At 32.6% G+C, this 22,510-nt stretch overlaps 2 protein-coding genes across 2 annotated transcripts; one reads left to right on the top strand and one right to left on the bottom strand.

Moving 5' to 3' along the window:
• Positions 1-238: 238 nt before the first annotated feature.
• Positions 239-12,283, bottom strand: LOC106712087. The gene is made up of 4 exons (XM_014504531.2): positions 11,977-12,283; positions 3,311-3,451; positions 855-1,025; positions 239-312 (listed from the first exon to the last, which is right to left on the bottom strand). The coding sequence occupies exons 1-4, from the start codon at positions 12,143-12,145 to the stop codon at positions 239-241; spliced, it is 555 nt and encodes a 184-aa protein (XP_014360017.2). The 5' UTR covers positions 12,146-12,283.
• A 7,937-nt stretch (positions 12,284-20,220) lies between these two features.
• Positions 20,221-21,359, top strand: LOC123722708. Its single transcript, XM_045685193.1, has one exon. The coding sequence runs from the start codon at positions 20,319-20,321 to the stop codon at positions 21,357-21,359; it is 1,041 nt and encodes a 346-aa protein (XP_045541149.1). The 5' UTR covers positions 20,221-20,318.
• The last annotated feature ends 1,151 nt before the right edge of the window (positions 21,360-22,510 follow it).

Raw genomic sequence — 22,510 nt, 5'->3', positions numbered from 1 at the left:
CTTTTTTTAATTGTGTATTTGTTTTAAACTATATGAAAATGATTTTAAATGAACAAATAAAGTTGTGGCTGTATTATTTTAAAAAAGCATATATTCGTTTATGACGTTAGTCATAGATTAAATATCAGAGTGACATTTTAATAGCTACGATAATTTTACAAGACAATTTAAAAATCGATACTGTTATTAGGATTAACAAGTTATAAAATAAAAATTATTAAAAACTTTTAAAGACAGATCAATAAAATAAAATTTTCCTTAAGCTAGTGACGAATATGATAGCAAAGATGGACGTCTTCAGAATTTCAGCATCTGAAAATTTTAAAAGTAAAATAAAAAACATTGTTAAATTCGATATACAAAACATAATCTTTGCTTTAATTATAACGACGAAACTGGATTTTTGCCGGACATTTTAGGCATGTATAGCTTGTCAATGCATAAATCTAGAAGAATATTAAACACAACAAATTATAGCAATACTTTTAATACTAAAGGCAATGTAGCATTTATTTCTTCTGTTGTGAACCATATCTTAACTCTTAGGGTTACGTGATTTTGGAACGAAGTTCCTTATCGCGCGTTGTGGAAGGGGGCTAGACGGAAAAAATTCTTACGAAAAGTTGTCACGACACTTTTTGCTGTAGTAAGTATGTTAACGACGAATGAGCGCTACTTCACCATGGCAACCACGTGACAATATATAACGAAAATTCATAGAAATAAAATACTTCTTGTGAAGACTTAAGTTTTTTATTCATAGAATAAACATTGGTTCCTTCACTAATTAATTGAAAGGAACTTCGTTCCATCCGGGTGTCCCAACACACCTCTCAAGTTTTTTTGTTACTTACCACTACAAGTATATTCGCGTTCCCTGTATCCACTCTCGGTATCACATAGACAGATCTTGTCTTGCGGAGTCAGGACTCGAAGATGTGGTTGTGCGTTGCCAGTGATGTTCGGCGCACCGCACACCAATCCATCGTTACATTCATCGCTGTTAGCACAAACGTGGTAAAGAACTGAAACAAAATAATAAAGATAAGCTATGGTTTGCCTGTTTATCTGTGGTTCGTTTGTTAATCTGTGGTTCGTCTGTTTTTCTGTGTGAATGCGAAGGGGTACAGAAAACAGGCAAAGGCGACATAGTTAATCATGTTGAGTGACAACTGAAATGTACAACTGAATGGGATAAGAAAAAGATTGATGATCCGTAGTATACATCAGAGAAATGAATATTGTAACCAAGCAAATAATGAAAGTGAATCTATACTCAATGGCTATAAGGGTATAAGAAGACCGGAAATTGTACGGATGAAACCTATCTCAACCATTTTACCTTTATAAGATTGTAATCATAGACTTATCAATAACAGATATGTTTGTATGTAAACTATTTAAACTGGAACTTTGCAAAATAAATCTTTAGATAAAATAGACATTATAAACTAGTGCAAAGTGTAAATATTTTTTCTCAGGTTCATTAAATTCGACCACATTTAGATAGGAACATGTGAAATGGAACGTAATTAAACTGTTTCAATATCGACTTAAGATATTTCAAATGTAGAATACACTAAAGGTCCTAGAGTTGCCTTTATATTGTAGCGTGTCCACGCTAATACACTCATTTAATATTTCAACCAGAACAAATCCATTGTTTAGGTTGACGACCATTTTATTTTAACTCGATTTCCTCGCAATGACCTTGTAATAAATCCTTCGTTCACAATCTTGATCTATGGTTTTTTCCCGCGCAAACGACTTTGACTTTCGGCCATTTTGAAAGTTATAAACGTCAAATCGCAATCGTTTATTTCATCTAAACATGAAAGTTAGCCCTTGTTTGTAATTAGTTTGTTATTATTTTTTAAATGTAGAGCAAAATGTTACATTTTTACGTGTTTTTAATCTCTATCAGATGCTTTAGGTTAGTTTAATGTAATCAAAAGTCACGAATGCCCTTACTTGTTTTGTGTGGATGTAAGTTTTTTGTTTAAAACTGATTATTTGAAATGTTAATTGAGGAACAAACTTGTCATAAATATTACTAACTAGCTTTTACCCGCAACTCCGTCCGCGCGGAATAAAAAATAGAAAACGGGGTAAAAATTATCCTATGTCCGTTTCCTGGTTCTAAGCTACCTGTCCACCAATTTTCAGTCAAATCGCTTCAGCCGTTCTTGAGTTATAAATAGTGTAAATAACACGACTTTCTTTTATATATATATATAGATGTCATAAGTGCAAATTTTATAGATCAGTGTTTCCCAAAGTGGGCGATAACGCCCCCTTGGGGGCGTTTGAAAAATAGGAGGCGGTAAGGGGCCCAAAAAATGGGGGGCATTGAAATTAATTAAAGTAATGAAATTGTGGTTTTTAAGTTTTAGGGCTGAATAAAAATTAGGGGGCTCTGAAATATAATTGATTTTCAAAGGGGGCGGTGAAAGAAAATAAGTTTGACAATCACTGATATAGATGGATGGATGGATGTTTGTCAGAAGGTATCTCCAGAACAACTCAACAGATCTTGAAGAAATTTGTCACAGATGAACAGTCTAGAAGAACACATAGGCTACTTATTAATTTTTTTTTAATTCCGCGCGGACGGAGTCGCGGTTGACAGCTATTTATATAAAGAAAAGTTGAAATTGAAGAGAAAAAAAGAGAAGTCAATATTTAGAAGAAAAAAAAATTAAAGGCAAAAGTACTTTTACAATTCTGCGAACAGAAAGTATTTTATTATACTTAGTCAAAGATTAGAATGCTTCAACATAATTTTCATTTTAAAATATTGCGAGTTGGAGTACAATTAAAATGAATGCGCGCATTTATTGCAATTAATGACCTAGACTGGTTATAAATCTGACGCCACGTTGGAAAGGTCACCACATAGTGGCAGGATATTTTTTGACGTAAGAAATTATAATGATATATTTTTTTTTCAAATTGCACACTTCTATCAAATTTAGGTAATTAGATCTATTAAATAATTTCGTATACGACAGTGTTTGCCAGCATTTTTCTTGACATTAAAAGAACTCCTTAGTTTAATACAAAATTAATAAATCCATTGCTCTACTGACTTTTCATCTGACTTAGATGCTAGGTAGACGAAAAAAAATCTCTAGTTTTTTTTAATTACTGAAGCTTCGCTACTGTTATTGGTTGGTTGTATGAACGTTTGAAACTAGTCTAGACATAAAATTACTACTCATGTATTGAGAGAAGGAAATCATCTACTAAATTAAGTAGGTTGGTGTTGTTGAATACGGTAGAGACAATATGAATGGTTGGATAAACTTACGTTTTGATTGAGCCTCGCATTGTCCGTTCAATGGTGGAGAATTATCACCGCAGAGGCATCTTGTCACCGAGTCATAGTGTGTCCTGACGCAGGATGAGCTGCTTATACCCGCACACTCCGCTTGTCTGGAGCACGGACGAGCTGAAATTACACAATTATTTTATAGTGTGGACAACGAACATTGATTAACAACAAGCTTTTGTTTAAAAAATCCGTTACCCACTATATATACAATGTAAGACTAAATTTAATAACATGCATTTATACTTTACCTTACTCTATTGAGAAATAATACAACATAGTCGAAATCGATGGAAATTAGAAATTCACAGGTTGATACTGTCATTTGTTATCTATATATGTGACTGAATAATTCGAATTTGATCCGGCTCAAAGGACCATTTAGTTGTGCGATGAATTTTTCGGTACCTTCTATAATAAATGTTCTGAATAAACTCACTAATATTATAAATGCTAATGTTTAGATGGATGTTTGTTTGAAGGTATCTCTGAAACGGCTGAACAGGTCATGATAAAATTTGGCATAGATGTAGAATATAGTCTAGAACAGTGTTTCCCAAAGTGGGCAATAACGCCCCCTTGGAGACGTTTGAAACCTAGGAGGGGGCGATAAGAGGCCCAAAAAATGGGGGGCATTGAAATTAATTAAAGTAATGAAATTGTGGTTTTTAAGTTTTAGGGCTGAATAAAAATTAGGGGCGCTCTGAAATATAATTGATTTTCAAAGGGGGCGGTGAAAGAAATAAGTTTGACAATCACTGGTCTAGAAGAACACACAGGCTATAAAGTAAGATTTTTTTTAAATTTCCGTGCGGACGCAGTCGCGGACGATAACTAGTATATATATTTACGGCGTTAGTATGATATTTAGTGATAAAATCAAAGTTATTCGCCTTTCCGTTACCATGACGATATAATCTAAACGGTTACATGAAAGTAAATTATGCGCTATTAATAAAACTGAAAAGGTCATCGCGGTAAAAAAAGGCCTAAAAATATCGGTTCGCATATCACATTTATAAAACAGACTACGACGCATAAATTTGCCGCGCTTTTTAACTGTCATGTATTTTTTTAATGTCAAATGTCGTGAACTTTCTGCCAAGAGTTCATTAAATCTTATTTTTATATAATTTATTTACATCAATAGGTAGGTTTTCAGCTTTTCATTAATATATCACCGATTAAAGGTCAGTAAGACTAAAATAGAAATACTTTTGTAGGACCTGGAACTTTTTTGCACTTTTTCGAAATAAAACTTTGGCTCGTTAAAATGAAATCAAGAAAAACAACAAAGTTTGAATTCGAACTTTACGTGATTATAAATTTTTTTTGCTTTTGTTAATGTACTTTGTTTATTTCTCTAGAAGTGTGTAAACAATAAACATTACGAGTATAGTTTTGTAGTTTGCAGTCTCTTAAAGGGTATCTAACAATTTATTTTTATTTAATGTAATCTTATCGACTTTAATGTTTTCAAATTATTTATATTTCTATTTTCCGTATGAGAATTGAGTGCAACACTGGCCACCAAATAAGAATCATGCCTGAATAAATTAAAAAAAAAAACATTTCAACGTCAAAAATGGTGGTAAAGTCGCGTGCCCGAATATGCAAATACAGGCATAATAAATGATAGTCCGTACAAAGGTTAGGTTGAAAAGGGGCTTTGTACATTTTTTAGAGGAAAAAAATAGGCACTAGCCTAAACGTAAATCGTGACTTATTTTTATAACTGCGTGTTGTTTAGTCTATGTAAATGACGTCATTTCCCGCGCACATGGCAAAGTTTACTGAAAAAAAAACAAATTTAAATATTTGAAATTCGAAAACTTTTCGTAAACTATTGTTATTTTTAACTTCGTATTTTGTTAGTCACTGTTGGGAGAATTATATCAAAGTTTTTTTTAAATCGTTTAAGGATTTGAAATCCTATTTCCTATTAAAACAGTGAGATCAGGAGAAAAAAGGTTGATTTTTTTTTATTTGTAGTGAAATAATTCTTTTTCTTTTCTTTCACCAGTTAACCTAAGCGATGAAAGTTTCCTGCCAGAAAAAACTATAGAAAAAACTTAGTCCAAAATGGAGTCTCACTATCGTTGCATTAGTTGTTTAACACCTGATAAACGAAAATACACTTTCGTACATTGAATTTAAGTACAAATTATAACAACATTGTTACTAATTTGAAATACCTTTACAGATAAAACAGTGGCTACGACCAACACGAAAGGGTAGAGGTATCCAAATAACGAAGACCTCTATTTCTTAATAAAACCAACGGCTCTAAAGGTCTAAGTAAGTTGGATGAATAAATCTAACACGCTTCCGTAGTGAAAATATCGTAAAGCGCCATCTATTAGCATGGATCTGGGTTAAGGCGACTGCAAACGGACCTAAGATTATTTAGCAGTAATTAACGTACTAAGATTAAAATCGTTACCTCATTCGGAGTTAAGGAAGAAAACCTCTTTCGACTTTCGACATTTCATCTGTGACTTTTAGACAAACTTGAATATAAATATTATAAAAAAGCTTTGTAATCAAATTACACCTTTGGTTATTTTGTTTAAATATGTACTGTGGCAGTGTAACTCGCGATGTATCACAACAAATTACTAAATTAAGCTATGGTTTTATTAAAATAAGCTTAGGTTATCGCAAAGACCTAGTTAAACAACCTTCGTTGTGAGGTTACACGAAGTTTACTTTGAAATAAAGAGCAACAAAAAGCTAAAACAACTAAAGTTAAAGGTATTTTAATGTTCAGCCACGAAAATTTAAACACGATTAAGTTTTAATTTTATATTATTAAAGGCAAAAGAATTGTTGATATTTCGCCACTAAAAGTAAATGAAATTACCTTTTCAATATTTTGTCATATTTATGAAGGCAAAAGAATTCTTAACGTTCAGATACGAAAATTCAGACGCAATAAATTTCATAAATGTGTTGATTAAATAAATTAAAAAAAAGAAAACATTATTCTCACGAACAATTAAATATAAGCCTGCCCTTTATCGTTTAAAATGTATTATAAAAATTCATTGACCTTTCTATCATGCGATCTTCAAATAAAATACCTATGTTAAAATAATTTCGTTTTTTATAAAAACTTAATTACGTGTTATGATTTATTACAACGGTAGTCCTAATTGTTTTAATTATACATACACTGGGTCTAGACCTAAACTGCTTATATGTTAGCTTGTGATCGTAGACAGATGATGACAGATGTAGTCAGGGCCGGCGTTAAAATTGGGCGCGGTTGGGTGAACGCCCAGTCCGCTGGGCAGAAAGGGGCGCCACAGCAGTGAGAATAACAGTCTCACATACCCTATTAACACGTTCACTGCGGATCAGGCCTATATCGACCTGCCGCGGAATTTCAGCTGGTGCGGACGAAGAAAACTATGTCCTTCTCACTGGTGCGGAACGATTATCTCATAAAAAATCACGGCAGGCCTTTATCGGCCTACCACGCACTGACGGTGAAAAATATCAACTCGGTGCGGCAGGGGTCTATGTCTAACTGTACGTCGCGTTTTTTCTTTTCGTAAAATTAACGACGCACGATGGCAGGAAACAAAAGAAAAATACAAATTTTGGAAAATAAACTAATTCGCGAGGCAGATAAAAGTGATAGTGACAGCAGTGAGGGAATATTTTCCTTCAAGAAAAAAAATAGATATGTATTTTCCTTCAAGAAGAAAAATAGATATTTTCCTTCAAGAAAAAAAAATAGGATGTGCACACAAAATCTTTGTGCGAAATGTTTTAAAGACAAGCATAAATAAATAATTAAATAAACTATTTTTCATTTATTTTCTACAATTCTATTTTATTTTCGATATCTCCTTATTTTTGTCTTTCCATCACTACTAAAAATACTTTCTAGTGCGGTGCTGGTCGATATCGACCCGCCACTTTCCCTGGTTCATTTCTCATTTCCTGTTTGGCAGATCCCGGGGCGAATCAACTCTAAAGAAGGTGGGTTCAAGGTTTTTCTAACAGTCCAAAAAGTACACACCTATATTATGTTTTCGCAAAGTTATAGCGATTTAATCTAACCTTATGCTGGTGGGTCGAGAAAGGCCTGCCACACACTGGCGGAAAAATCATTGGGGGCACACTTTGGCCCGCCGCCGCACCAGACGAAGGTTTAAGATTTTACTTGCCGCAGCTAAGGTGTTAACGTCCCCTCTAGTTGAACTGATATCGTTACTTATCATAAAGTCACTAGTCTGGATGTGACTGATTATAAGATTAGTATCTTTAAAAGTTTTGGAACGAAGTTCCTTATCGCGCGTTGTGAAAGGAGGCTAGACGGAAAAAATTCTTACGAAAAGTTGTCACCACACTTTTTGCTATAGTAAGTATGTTAACGACGAATGAGCGCTACTTCACCATGGCAACGACGTGACAATATATAACGAAAATTCATAGAAATAAAATGTACTTCTTGTGAAGACTTAAGTTTTTTATTCATAGAATAAACATTGGTTCCTTCACTAATTATTTGAAAGGAACTTCGTTCCATCCGGGTGTCCCAACACACCTCTCAAGTTTTTTTTTTAAATAAAAATAAATGATAAAGTATGTCACTTGGTGTCAAGTGACCGCTACATAGACGTCTCCATCATGTTGCAGATGCATTGCATATCTTTATTAGAGGACAGTATTAACTGAAAAAGGTATTCCCTTTATCTATACCATCTCCGTGATCTTCTTACAATCTTTATTTGAAAATGGATTATGTAGAACTAAAGTCATTGACTTATTCAGATAAAGTTCGTTGAACATTTTTATTTATGTAGTTTTATTTAGAACGGTATGAAATTGCTAGAATTGTTAAGACTTTAACGAAATCATGTAAGTATTTATGTATAGGGTGTGTACCGACTGAAGTTAACATTGTGCTTTCATTTTCTTCTACCGTAAAAGTCGTACTAAAAATAGTCATCTTTTTTTAATCTTTTTGAAAAAAAGACAACAATATACAGTGAATATAATCTGAATTAATGAATGAATCTTTTACCAATTTATTCGATTGTATTATACAAATATAATAGTGGTCGTGTATAGTTTAGTAAAAAAAATAAAACTTGAGAGGTGTCAAGGGACACCCGGATGGAACGAAGTTCCATTCGATTAGTTAGTGAAGGAACCAATGTTTATTTTCGTTATATATTGTCACGTCGTTGCCATGGTGAATTAGCGCTCATTCGTCGTTAACATACTTACTATAGCAAAAAGTGTCGTGACAACTTTTCGTAAGAATTCTTTCTGTCTAGCCGCCTTTCACAACGCGCGATAAGGAACGAAGTTCCAAAAACATTGTGCTATACATTATCTGTGAAAATAACTGTATGATAATATATTTGGTTAATTTATAATATTTTTAAAAAGCTCTAGTGTATAATACCCTAAGAAACAACTAAACTGTGATTGAAATTGTTACATAAATGCATAGATTTCTCAATTACAGCAATCATTTGTAGTATGTATTTATGAAAACCGTGTTATATATTTCGACGTAACGTCAGCGCTCAATTTAAGGTCTAACAATTTCATTGAAATAGTTATTTAGGTTAATAAGTTTTGAAACTTAACCCGGTGATAGAGGCGCTGCTATCGCGGTAAGTCAAAAGTTTATAAAATCAACTTAGGCACAGTAAATCTCAGAAAAGAAAAAATCCCAAAGACCGGTGACAGACTGTCTAGATTCTTATAAATTTCAATTGGGATTAAGCTCGTCTATTGTTTTTTTTTTGTTGTATGTAGTATAATGAATCTGCTAAATTTTTTATTGTGTACGTGTGTGTGTAATATTGCAATTATATATATAAAAAAATAATGTAATATTTTTCCAATATGTGTATCTACCTATGAAATAAATAAAAATACAAGTCACCTACAGTACCAAGTTTAGTTTGATTTATGCCGGGATTAGATGGCGTTGTCGCTCTGTAACAGTGAAGCTCCACTGCAGCGACAGTTGTATTGGTACATATTATTATTTATCGTTTTTGTAACACAAAGAGAGGAATAATATTATGTATTGTTACAAGTATCGCGACAGACAAAACCTACTGTAACAAGAACAAACCAAACGCTTTTATAATATTGTTAACGCTTCTATTAAAGAATATTACAAATTAAATAAATACAGAAGCCATTTAATGAAAAGAAAAAACATATTCTTAAAAAACATGCAGTGGCTCCACGCGTAATACCTTTCTTTGCCTTTAAAAAACTTAGCATGCCATACGTCATTCGTTTTCGCGGCATTTTTTGCGTCATGTCAAAGGTGAATAGAGCGCATAGGAGTTTAGCATCGGCATTGCTCTGGCCATTTGAATATTTCCAAGGGACTGAGCATATCATTATGCTAATTTTGCATGCATATGCGCAGTTTGCCTTCCTCGGAAGCAGTCTTCTTTTCCTTTACTTTCTTTGCTGTGAATTCTATGGGTACGGTGGGTTTTGAATTAAAATGTGCATAAATCGGCGCCATATTGTGACGTCATACATCACAAATGTAAAAAGTTGTAGTAAATTGACACTGACCAACAAAATTCAAAGTTGAAAAAGTAATTTTAAGTCAATAGTCATATCTTTTGTTGTAATGTGTGTTTTTCAAGCAATTTTCACACATCTATGTCACAGTACAAAAACCATGAAAATATAAAATCTACCTCAGCCGAAATCGACTTCAAAATAACAATAATTGTACAACATAGAAAAATATTTATTACAAGAAATAAAAGTACTTTCTAATGACTATATAATATTCATGAAGTTATTTTAGTCAATTTTGTTTGAGATTGTTTTTTATGAAGTCGGTTTCTTCTTTTATTAAAATTTTTGTTTTTAAATATACTAAATTTATGTAATCACTGTTTTAAAAAAGGAATATACGCGTTAGTATTTTATACTAGTATTGTTCTACAATATACTGTAACAATTTTCCATTGGAACCCTCTGTAAATACTTGATACACTGACATTTAGAAAAGTAATTTATTTTTCATGAACTGAACTCAGGACAAAAATAGAATTAGTCTTATTTTATTAACGATTTCATTTAGGTAATTCGTTACGCGTACGTGTATTGATTCTTCTAACCTTATATCTATTATTCCAAAAGCGAACGAAATCAACGCTGATTTGAATTCCTGGACTGGAGTTATGTCATTAGAGCAATAAAGTCTGAATCAATACATATTCCTTTTTAATAAAAGAAACCATTTAACATGGATATCATTTTACTGTCCGCCATCTTGTCATTGGTACAGCATGGTACTGACTAATAAAAAAGGCGGGAATGCTCGTAAAACTGTTATAGATTTTATCAATGGTTTATTGTTAAAATATCCATAGATAAACGATAAAAGAAATATGATTTATGTAACTGGACTGAAATATATAACAAACTAGTTGTCGCCCGCTGTCTCGCTGTTCATCCGCGAGGAATTAAAAATTAGTAGCCTATGTGTTCTTTGAGACATCTGTCCCAATCGTCATTAAAAAATAAATTAAAAAGAATCTTTTTCAAAAAATACAGAGGTCAATGAATTCACATTATACAAAATGTTTGACATCTAAAACACCTAGAGTATAGATTTGAGGTAAAAAAATGGACTAACGCTAAGGTATATTTCACAACCACGCCTATCTTGAGTAAGTATTAAAGTAACTCTGAGTGTAGTACGTTTTTAATTGACCATCGTTTATTATAGTTTAACGTCTATTAAGTTTTGTTAGTTAAAGGTATCCATTGGTTACGTCATAAAATACATTGGACTTTTCGATCATTATTCAAAATGTCCGACCGATATGTAGTAGCATGATTGATTAACCTGTTATAGCGTTTCTAAATGTGTTACTTAAACTAACAGTAATTAACTTTATACGAAGAATTTATAAAACATCTCTATTGTAAATGTCATTTTGACAACAACTGTCATTATAAGGTTATTAGGGATGTGAAAAAAACTGAACGGAACCATAAATATGAGTTATCGGTTTTCCTGTGAAGTAAAATTGAAAAAAAATTAAATATTATTTTATACATCTTATAGCATAAAATGGTGATAGATTTTTTTGTAATCTCTAGCAACGGTGTCGCCAGCCGATGATTTAGGCTAGATGTAGGACAGAGGAGAGTTCCAGTGGTAAAAAATATTTTTTATTCCAAAAGTATAGTCCAATTTTTTAATGAAAAATTATCAAATAGTTTTTGATTTATCTATGTGGATCTATAGGGACTGTAGGAATCTTAGTATTTAGCAGAAGTTTTTATATATTTTTTACATTATTTCGATTCTACATACTTAGCGACACCCGAGCTTTCTAGAAGTTACTAAAAAAATGTTAGTGTAGGTACTTATGTACATCTAAATATAAGTGCACATTTTACATTTAATGAACGTGCAAAAGCATTTGATTGGATTTCTACTGCCAACACACTTGTATATAGTCATCTCTTTTATTATCTTTAGAAAAAACTGAGATAACAATGTGTTTATCCGACAGAATCGATTTTGACAAGTTGATAGTCAATCAATTCGTATTCTTTCCCTGAGCATGATAGGGGTTCAGTTAGTCCTGTTATTTTAATAGTTTGTGAGTTTTTCATTTTACCTGGCGGAGCAGTAGGAGCTACTTCCTTTGGTGGCTGGGTGTTACTCTTTCCGAAGGTCGTGAGTGCTTGTGAAGATTCCCCAGTCAGCCAACCGACCAGCAAGAGTGGCAGAATGGCAGCCGCCGCTTGTTTTCTGCACCACATCTCGATCTTCCACAATACACGCATTGTGTGTGACAACTTTTATAATTTATGGTCAAAGGCTTTTTTTTTCGTCTATAGCTCACTCTTATGTGATTGGCTCACTTTACGAGTGATTAATGAAATGTCAGTTTGACATTTAAATAAGAAATATCTTTTTTTTTTGTTTTTCTGTATTGTAATTAAAAAAATTGGACAAAGAAAGATAATTTAAATTCTTTTGTTTCTTAAGAAAATTGTTAATAAATACAAGAAATACTAGTACATTGAAAAAATCTTCAATTTACATCGATCCAAATTCAAAATGTACAGGAATTGTAAACATTTTTAGGGTATTTAATTTTTTTTTAGTAAATCGTGATCAAGATGTGGTGTTGAACATTTGCTTTATTTAGTGTCTAATGATGGCTCGTGTAACATTTAGTTATGAATTGATAGTTTTGTGATACAGTTGGAGTTTTATGTTTAGTTTTTCAAGTCAAGTGTAAATTAAAAAGCGAAATTGGGACATAACGTTTTGAATCAAATGACAGATGTCACAAGATACTCTTTTTTTTTTAAACATAAGTTTTTTATGATTACGTGTAACTTGTAAGGTGTATTGAATTAGCTTGCAATGTATACATGCATGATGTGTGCTTGTTTGTATGTTTTTTTAGTAGTAACCATGAACTTCCACTTTGGAAACTGTGCAAAAACTTGTTATTTCTCACAGTAGATCCATTGTCTTGACACTTATAAATATTATCATCCCTTTCAGTGTCTTTGACAAAATAGAGAAAACAATATGTATTATTACAAGTACCTAGCTAAAGAATTCTATGGTCTATGGGTGTTTTTATTTAGTATGAGTGGAAATTCATAGCGAGTTTTACATTAAAAAGTAAATTCTTACCGGGCAATGGTGTAGGCGTCACGGGTTTCGGTGTTTCAGTGTTGGCTTTGCCGAAAGAAGAGATGCCAAAGCTTTCGGTTGACTGTACGTAAAGCCAGCCGAGTAATATTATTGTTAATGCTTTAATCATTGTTTCACTTTTTTGTGTTTTTTTGTACTGAAATAATAATTATTGTTTTTCTTTTTTGTATTTTTTATTGTTTGCTGTGTAACAATCTTTTGGCGGTAAATTCCGCTGTTATCGCTGTTAATTCTGTCAAAAAAATATGTAAAACCTATTTAGACAAGGAAAATGACATAGAAGACATGACACGACGAGACAACTACTCGACAAGGATCTTATGGCATTAATTTTGACAACGGAGTCATAATGAGCAATAAAGTAAATTTTGCAGCCGATGATTTGGCGCTCTTTTTTTAGGTTAGAGTTTATTAGCGCTTAGTTATTGGTGTGTTTGGTTTTAAACTGTTTTAATTTCAGAGTGTGCGTGTTTAAGTCGGTTGTGGTTTTGTTTTCCTATTATAGTGTTTACTTTCTGTAATTGGAAATCCATATGGAATGGAAATGTGTCTTTGATTGGAAATCCGACATTTGATATGTGAAGGCAAAAGACTTGTTTTGGTTTATATTTTTTTTTATTGAAGTGGTGTGGTTTGGAGCCAGTTTGTTTGGTTTTTATTTATAGATGTTTATTATTCATTTATAATATATTTGTCGTAAAAGATTTTTAAAGAGGTTATGTTTTCATAGAATTACATGAAGAAGGTACTCACAAGTTTTTACAAAAATCCCAGAAAATTCGTTAGCTATCTGTAAGATCTTAAAATTGCAATGACGTTTTAAAAATCATGCATAAATTCATCACAGTTTGTATTTACATATTAAAATTATAACAAGATAATTTAGAAATACATCGCAATATTTACAAGCCAATTGGTAAACAAATTTTTGAATAAGTATAAAATTGTGAAATGCCCCATTTACGGAAAAAAATCTTACCCGAAGGTCTAATTCTTGTTGGAGTATAAACCGTCGATTCTGGTCTTATCATACCAAGAACTGGTCTAAACGACGCATCACTATAGTCAACAATCAATAAAACTAGTGGCAGAATAATTTTTAACATTTGCCTCATTTTGTATTTTTAAAAAGTTTATCTGTCAATCAATTAGTCTTTGATTTTTTTGCTAATATTATTTACGTTAATTTGTGTCATTTGTTTTTATTAAGTTTAAATATTGGTAAAGATTTCTTTCTATCAAATGGGACAGATTTAATTCAAAAAACATATTGTGCGATCAATTTAAAGGTGTATTTTAACTTTTTAAAAATGTTGTGTTCTGTTATTTACATTGTGATTTAAAGTGTAACAAGAAATATAGTGCCAAAGTCCCATTATAGACTAAAAAAAAATCTTTACCGGGTGGTGGTCTGGGTGTCGCGGGCGCTGGCGGTTTTGTATTCGAAACACCAAATGTACTCAAACCATTGCATTCGAAAATCAAACACGTTATTGTTAAAATAACCGTTATTTTACACCACATCCCGAACAAAGGCATATTTAAGGTACGATTCCTCTAGTTGAATTTGCAACGACTTTTACACTTTATAAATGTCACTAAAAGCGAAAAACATTTGACACTAAAGCTTTGAAAAAGTCTAGACTTTGCAAGATTATAAAATAATTAGAAATAATCTGATTATTTTTATAAAAGAAAGTTATGGCGAGAATTTGTAGTTTTTTAACGTTATTACAAAAATGTGAATTTTTTTATTTATATTGTGGTTAAGCATAAAATTAAATAAATTACAGTCGAACCTGGATAAGTGAGAAACCACTAAAAGCAAGTAATTTGTCCGGTCCCGACGAACCTCCGTAAGCGAGAAAAACACCGCGTTCCCTTGGACTCCCACTTGTCGAGGTTCAACTGTCCGTCCGTAATAAAAGATCTTTCATCTCAGTATTTTCAAATTTACAACTTTCTAGTTTTTTTTTATTTTGCAAAATCTGACATAAAAAGCAAAATTATAACATGTGCAGATAATAAACGCCGTGCTTTTAAAACACAAAAATATAATAAAAAAAAAACATAAAATAAAAAGAACAAATTCCATCTTTAATTTATGATTTCTTTTTAGTTTATTTTACTTTTTTCAGATTATTAATTAATCTAATTCAAGACCCGCGTCGCAGACTTTTTTTTATCGCAAACATAAATATTTTACTTTATTTTTTTATATTATTAGGTCTGAAATAGCGCAACGACCGCTGCCCGTACACAATGCATGTCCCTACCTTTAATCGACGGAGGAGGGGACGCATAAAAAGATAATATTTCCCCGCCTTATGCGTCCCATCTTCCGTTAAATCAAATTTCCCTTCCCATCTTTACCTTATAAGAAATGAGTGGGAAGGAAGACTAAAATTAAGCCTTCCATGTACACTCAGACAAATGGCGGAATTACTTTTACTTGACGCCTCTCTTCTGTGAAGTCGTGGTATTTCACTGGTCGAGCCAACCAATTCGTGTAACAGATGTTGTTGGCGTCTACCACTATTAACGTCATGAGATAAATATTTTTATGAATCTATACCTTCTGATATTAAGTTCGGTTATCGTTTTGTTACTAAAATTGTTTTTTACTCTAGTTAATTAACCGTACTGTGGCTTTGTGGTTTTTGTTTTGTCAAAAAGAATAAAAGACATAAAACTTCAGACTTTCGTGGTTTTTACTAATATACTGTTTGTAAGAAACGGTATTCTTACCACGATTAGGCTGTTTGAGCTCCCGATATTTCGACACAGTTGCATGCGCCATGTTCACGAGTTGACAAGTCAGTTAACCCGTGAACTGTTAATATACTGTTCGTAAGAATCCCGTTTCTTACGAACAGTATATTAATAAAAGACATGACAATATATGTCAATTAATTTAACTGTGTTATGTTGCAAATATGAAATTTTACATGGATATTTGTTAGAACGGCTCAACGAATCTAAATGAAATTTGGAACACAGATCTATATATATAAAAGAAAGTTATGTTAGTTACACTATTTATAACTCAAGAACGGCTGAATCGATTTGACTAAAAAATTGGTGGGCAGATAGCTTAGAACCAGGAAACGGACATAGGATAATTTTTTACCCCGTTTTCAATTTTTTATTCCGCGCGGACGGAGTCGCGGGTAAAAGCTAGTAGTATATATATAGTCCGGAATAAAACATAGGTTAATATTTATGTTGAAATAATGTACGATGGTTAAGATTTTTCTTTGTTTTTTATATAATTTATAAAAGAAGACGCGAAAGAAATTCAAACATATCCTGACGGCCAGTACCTATCTGATATCATATTAAAAAAAATACAATTTAAAATTAACAATAAATTTCTTACCTTTTAATTTCCTTTTTCTATATGTACACATAAATTAAAAAAAAAGTTAAAATATTTATGTCTGCGTTCAAATAAACGAGTTTTAAATCGTACTATATTCTATTAAAAATTATATACGAAATTATAGGCTTAAAAACTAACAATTGAAAATAAGTTTTGATCGTAAAAGACGTATCAAATTTAATTTTCTGTTCAGAATAAACAGTATGTAGCAATAACTTTATGATACATACTTTTATTTGAGTACTTAATTCGTTAAATTTAATATAAAACTAACAGACACTAAATTAGATATTCAACTAAATCACAAAATATACTGTAAGAGAAAAAAATAGTAATTTTATACACGTAAAATATTATCCAACATCCTGTTTTGATAAATTTAAATGACCAACCAAACCACAGATAAATAAATACGGAGAAATATTTACGCTACAAACGTTACTATATATTTCTATATTCAGTTTTTTTTGTGTAGAAAAACATAATTAAAACAATAAAATAAATCGTGTTGGAAATGACCCTTAAATAAAAAAGTGCCATAGACAAAGCTAGTGCGAAAGCGTATCAGTCGCGTTTAAGGAGGTTTTTATATTTTCGTTTTATTGCATTGGATGAATTTTTTTTATTTTTTTTTTGTTTAATATTTTTTTTATTAGTTAACACTGGTTAGTTGTGAGGGTAATTACAGTTCAGCTGGGCTGCGTGCTACACTTGCGAAGTTAACCGCGGGACTAAGTTACTTGGTGTTTCTTCAAGCAAGGTTACGTCTTCGAATACAGGGTGCTACTTTATTTTACAACTAGCAGTTGTCGGCGACTTCGTTCGCGCAGAATTAAGAAATAAATCTAAGAATAAATATACATTATGTCCTGCAGATAGTAGATTCAAAACAATGAAAGATTTTTTTCAAATTGGTTCAGTAGTTTCTCAGACTATTCAAACTACCAAACAGGTATGCGTAAGTTGAAACCTACCCTAGAAAGTTCCTACTACATTAACGGAAATACTGACTAGAAACTTGATCCATTTTGTGGCATATACAATGAACGAAATTACATATCGACGCTGTAAAGCATAAACGCTGTAACCCTTGAAATCGCGAATATGTTTTTCACACGTTAATAATTTCAATCATTATCAAACGATAATGATTTTATTATAGGTTAGCACAAACTACACAACATTGCTAAATACCGCATGCTTGTAGACGTATCAGCTCACGAGTTATCATTTTTTGGCTCTCCTGTAAAGTTCATACTTTTGGGGTTACAGCGTTTACGCTTTCCAGCGTCGATATTTCGATCGCGCGGAATATCACCTATAAAAAGGTAAAGAGTAAAAGCTCAAACAACATGACATGACAGCTACAGTGCCTATTTATCCTGAGATATTTCTTTAGCTAATGTTATTACTTTTTAACTGTTTTAAAGAAATCAACTGTCGTCAATTATATATTTAAAAAAAATGGTTTGTTATAAAAAAACATGCTGTATATTAATATAAAATTAGGGGAACACCACCAACCCCCGCTGACGTAGCAAGTAATGGTGACCCACAGTAAAGAAAGTTGTTATTTCACCTGCGTTTATATAATTACACATATATATAAATAAGAAATATTTTCACCTTAGACAAAACAAAATTAACACTAAATGTCGTTAGTATGTAAAAAAGTAACGAGATTGAATGTGGATTGATAAAGGTAGAGGAAGACCAAAGTATGGATGGATTGTGTGAAAGAGTATATGCGTAAGAAGGGAGTAAATTCAGATATGACGGCCGATAGAGATGTATGGAGGAGTATATACTGTGTCTACCCTCCATAGGGATAAGGGCAGGTTCATGATGAAGAATCTAAAAAAGAATAAAAGTCGTTAGTATATACTATATATGTAATTGGAGTGTCTGTACGTAATGTAAAAAAAATCATATTTGGAATACGTGATGTATTTGCTTTGCCTATAAAGAAAAACCAATTTAAAAAAAATTTTCTGCCTGTCTGTCCGTAATTTGTTTCGGGTAATCTTTGGAACGGCTGGACCGATTTCGTCAGGACTTTGACTGGAAGGTAGCTGATGAATGCGGGCATATTATAGGTTATTTTTTTAATCTTGCGCTGATGAAGTGGCGACCGCTTGTTACAAAATGTTTTTGGCAAAACATTTCATTCTCAGCTGACACCTTCGACTCCGTCCACACAGAATTAAAAAATATACTTAATCAGTAGTTCGTCAAGACTGTTTTACGTCTATGTCAAATTTCATCAAGATCCGTTGAACCTTTCTGGAGATACCTTCAAATAAACATCCATCTATCCGCACATTCCATCTAAACATTCGCATTTATAATATTACTCTGCGCTGTACTACAATAAATATTAGTAGCCTATGTGCTCTTCCTGACCATGTTCTACATCTGTGCCGAATTTCATCAAGATTCGGAGATACCTTCTAACAAACATCCATCTAAACATTCACATTTATAATATTAGTAAGTAGTAAGATTAACAACTCTTACATGTCGCTTGCTTTATCTCATACTAGCTTTTACCCGCGACTCCGTCCGCGCGAAATAAAAAAAATGCACACAACATAAAAAAGTTCCTATGTCCGTCTCCTAGTTCTAAGCTACCTCCCCATCAATTTTCAGCTAAATCAGTTCGACCGTTCTTGACTTATAAATAGTGTAACTAACACGACTTTCTTTTATGTATATAAATAAAAATTCAATATCTTTATGGCCATGTACGAAAAACTTTTGTCACTTAATTTAGGCGCTAAATACAAATGAAAAACCTGCTAAAATACTTTTTTAAAAATAAACAAAAGACGATTTTTATTTCTAAATATTATAAACAATAAATCCACAGGTGGGCACAGTTAATCGAAAAGTTAACTTCGTTAATCGTTAATTCGTTAATTAAAAAATTAACTTCGTTAATCGTTAAAGCGTTAAATTCTCGAAAATTTAACGCAAGTTAAAGTTAATCGTTAACAGTTAACCATACCAAAATTATACATACTAATTTCACACTTATTGTGGCGAGATTTGTTTAAAATAGTAATTTGACTATACATTCTATAACACATTAGTATTAGAGACAAGTATGAATGCATTATAGTATATTTCATTACGAGTGCGGAAAGCCTGTCATTGCAAAGAGTTCCGACAAATGTACCCAAGCCGAGGCGCAGCCGAAGGTGAGGGTTGACAGTTGGAACAAGTTGTAATGACAGTTTCGCACGTGTATTAAACAACTATTTTTGATACAGTTGCGAAAAAATGAAGCAATTTAATAGAATAATAAAAACACAATAAACTCAACTAACTAAAATGTTTGGAAAATGGCGCCAACCGTAAACGAATACAAACAGAGATTTTTTTTGTTTTCTTCACCCATTCTGGGTAGGCAAAGGGAACTATGCCCAAACAACCAAGTCTTCAGTAGATTATTTTTATTGATATGAAATGAAAATTGGTTATTCTTTTTACCAGACACTATTTTGACAGTTGGGAAAGACAAGTTTAGAAAAGCTAAAGAAAAAGCACGAGTAAAAAAGTGTTTTAATACAGTTGCTCAAAAAGTGGCGTATTGCAGGGACGAAGAGCGTTCGGAATGTGGGCTATTACATACTCATGCTTTTATATACTCGTAATGAAATATACTACTTCGAACCTTCTTTTGATTTTGTCCTGTTGGTCACGTCTTTCCCGGACGCTCTGATTCACACTAGCACGCGAACTTCACATATTATATCAATTATCAACTCGTTCGTTCACCATTCGAGTCGCCGACAGTGTAATGTAACCAAAAGATATAACTGTTAATTTTAGCTTATTAAAACCTTATATTCATTAAAGGTTTTGTCTTATTTCAATTTAATAAGCTAAAATAAAGCAACATGGACAAATATCTTCGCCCTGAAAGGTTTGATATCGACCCGTCAGATAGCTCTGGTACGAGAGCTTGGATACACTGGCGTAAGACTTTCGAAAGCTTCATTTCCGTGCAGAAACCGACCGCTCCAGAAACAGATGCACAGTCGGTTCCTCCGCCAGAAAAATGGGACTGCATAAAGTTTCAGCTTTTAGTAAATCATATATCACCAAATATCTATACATATATAAGCGAAGCTACGAACTACGAAGAAGCGATCACTATTCTGCAAAAACTGTATGTAAAACCAAAAAATCTGATTTTTGCTAGACACATGTTAGCAACAAGGAAACAACGACCAGAAGAAAGTATTGATACATATTTACAAGCTTTGAAACTACTTTCAAAAGATTGTGACTTTGCGACTGTTGATGCAGAAACAAACAAAAACGATAGCGTGCGTGATGCTTTCATATCCGGCATATCATCGCATAAAATTAGACAAAGGCTTTTAGAAAACTTAACTCTAACACTTGATCAAGCTTACAACCAAGCACTCTCTCTAGAAACTGCAGAGATCAACTCCCAAAGCTTCAATACTCTGTCTTTAAATGTTGTTTCCCCAAAAGAACCAACATTAGTCTGTCCAAAACCACAAACTAAGCACGACGAGACCTGCTCTTCTGTTAATAATCCTCGACGTCGAAAATGTTTCTTTTGTGGGGGACAAATACATCCTCGTAAGAACTGCCCTGCATTTGAAAAGACTTGTCAGCTCTGCAACAAGAAGGGGCACTTTGCCACTGTTTGCAGAAGCTCTTCTAAACATATAAATTCTATGGTAGAAGGGACTGAAGATCTTTCCGCTTGTATCACTGCAGCATCACCTTCTTCATTACGTAAAGCTACTGTACCCGCTTATATTCGAGGAATAAGAGCAGAAGCACTTCTCGACACCGGTAGCTCCATCAGTTTTATAAATGACAGTTTTGCAAGACTATGCGGGTTCAAAAGAAAATCCTGCAATCAGTTTTTGTTAGTGTCTTTGTCAATGTATGTAATGTAACCAAAAGATATAACTGTTAATTTTAGCTTATTAAAACCTTATATTCATTAAAGGTTTTGTCTTATTACAGACAGTCGCCCAACATAGCTGAACTTACGAGCGTGGCGTGGCACGTAATTTAAACAAAATGACAGCACGTCTCAAAGTTTCTAATTTAACGATTAACGGACTTTTATTAACGGAAGTTGATTTTAACGGAAGTTAACAAAAGCGTTAACACTTTTTGAAGTTAACTTAAAAGTTAATCCGTTAAGCAAAATGTTAACTTCGTTAATTAACGATTAACGGATTAACGAGTTAATGCCCAGCTCTGAATAAATCACATTGATTTTTCTAAGGCTCGCAGTTCAATTTATTCTGGTCCGTCAGTATGCGTGTTAGGCTGTTAAGTTTGTACGTAATTAGGGATGTCAACTTTGAATAAAAAAACGTAAAACACAAAATAATATAACAAACCATAGAAACAATGGAATGTTAAATTTTAAAGATGGCGGACATTATGATATTAGACGTTTTCATTTATTTTATATAAATTGTATTATAAAGTGAAGTTATTATACTGTAAACTAGATAAGTGAGTGATTTTTTTTTACCAGAAATATTTTGGAATTAACGAGTGTAATATAGTTTTTCTGTTATGGTATGTATTGGAACAAGATACACAATTTTTTTTTATTCAAATCAGAAGTGACAGCCCTAGTTGAAACTGTTAATGTGAGTCGATTTAATGCCCGATATGCTATACCTTGATTTTTATTCAATAGACCTTCAATACTACAACGTTTCACGTAAAGAATGTTACTAGTTTTATAATCTAGCTGTTGCCCACGACTCCGTCCGCGCGGAATTGAAAAAAATACCATCAAATAATAATTGCGGGAATTACCTAAACTATTTTATACTTTCAACTAGCTATGTATATGTAATTTTGTATATTAATTTGTGAAAAAGTCGTCTTCAGCTCACACATGTGTGGGGTTCGAGCGTACCCTAAGTAAGACCAGGCTTCCGTCAGCACGTCCCCCACTACCTCAAGTAGTAAGCCTCAATAAACAAATCCCATACTGCCTTAAGTAAGATGAAGCCTCAATCGATAGTGAGTTTGCCAGAAAATACTTTTGAATTGTTTTTGGCATAAAGTTGTGCTTTAC

Source organism: Papilio machaon, chromosome 29 (genome assembly GCF_912999745.1).
Source record: "Papilio machaon chromosome 29, ilPapMach1.1, whole genome shotgun sequence".
Classification (NCBI taxonomy): domain Eukaryota; kingdom Metazoa; phylum Arthropoda; class Insecta; order Lepidoptera; family Papilionidae; genus Papilio; species Papilio machaon.
This window is presented reverse-complemented; position numbering and strand designations above follow the sequence as displayed.

Coding starts and splice junctions, on each gene's coding strand:
- LOC106712087 (XM_014504531.2), bottom strand. CDS start 12,145: ATGCGTGTATTGTGGAAGATCGAGATGTGGTGCAGAAAACAAGCGGCG. Junction 1,026..3,310: donor ATGCGAGGCTCAATCAAAAC/GTAAGTTTATCC, acceptor ATTTTGTTTCAG/TTCTTTACCACGTTTGTGCT. Junction 313..854: donor ACGCGAATATACTTGTAGTG/GTAAGTAACAAA, acceptor TAAAATTTTCAG/ATGCTGAAATTCTGAAGACG.
- LOC123722708 (XM_045685193.1), top strand. CDS start 20,319: ATGGACAAATATCTTCGCCCTGAAAGGTTTGATATCGACCCGTCAGAT.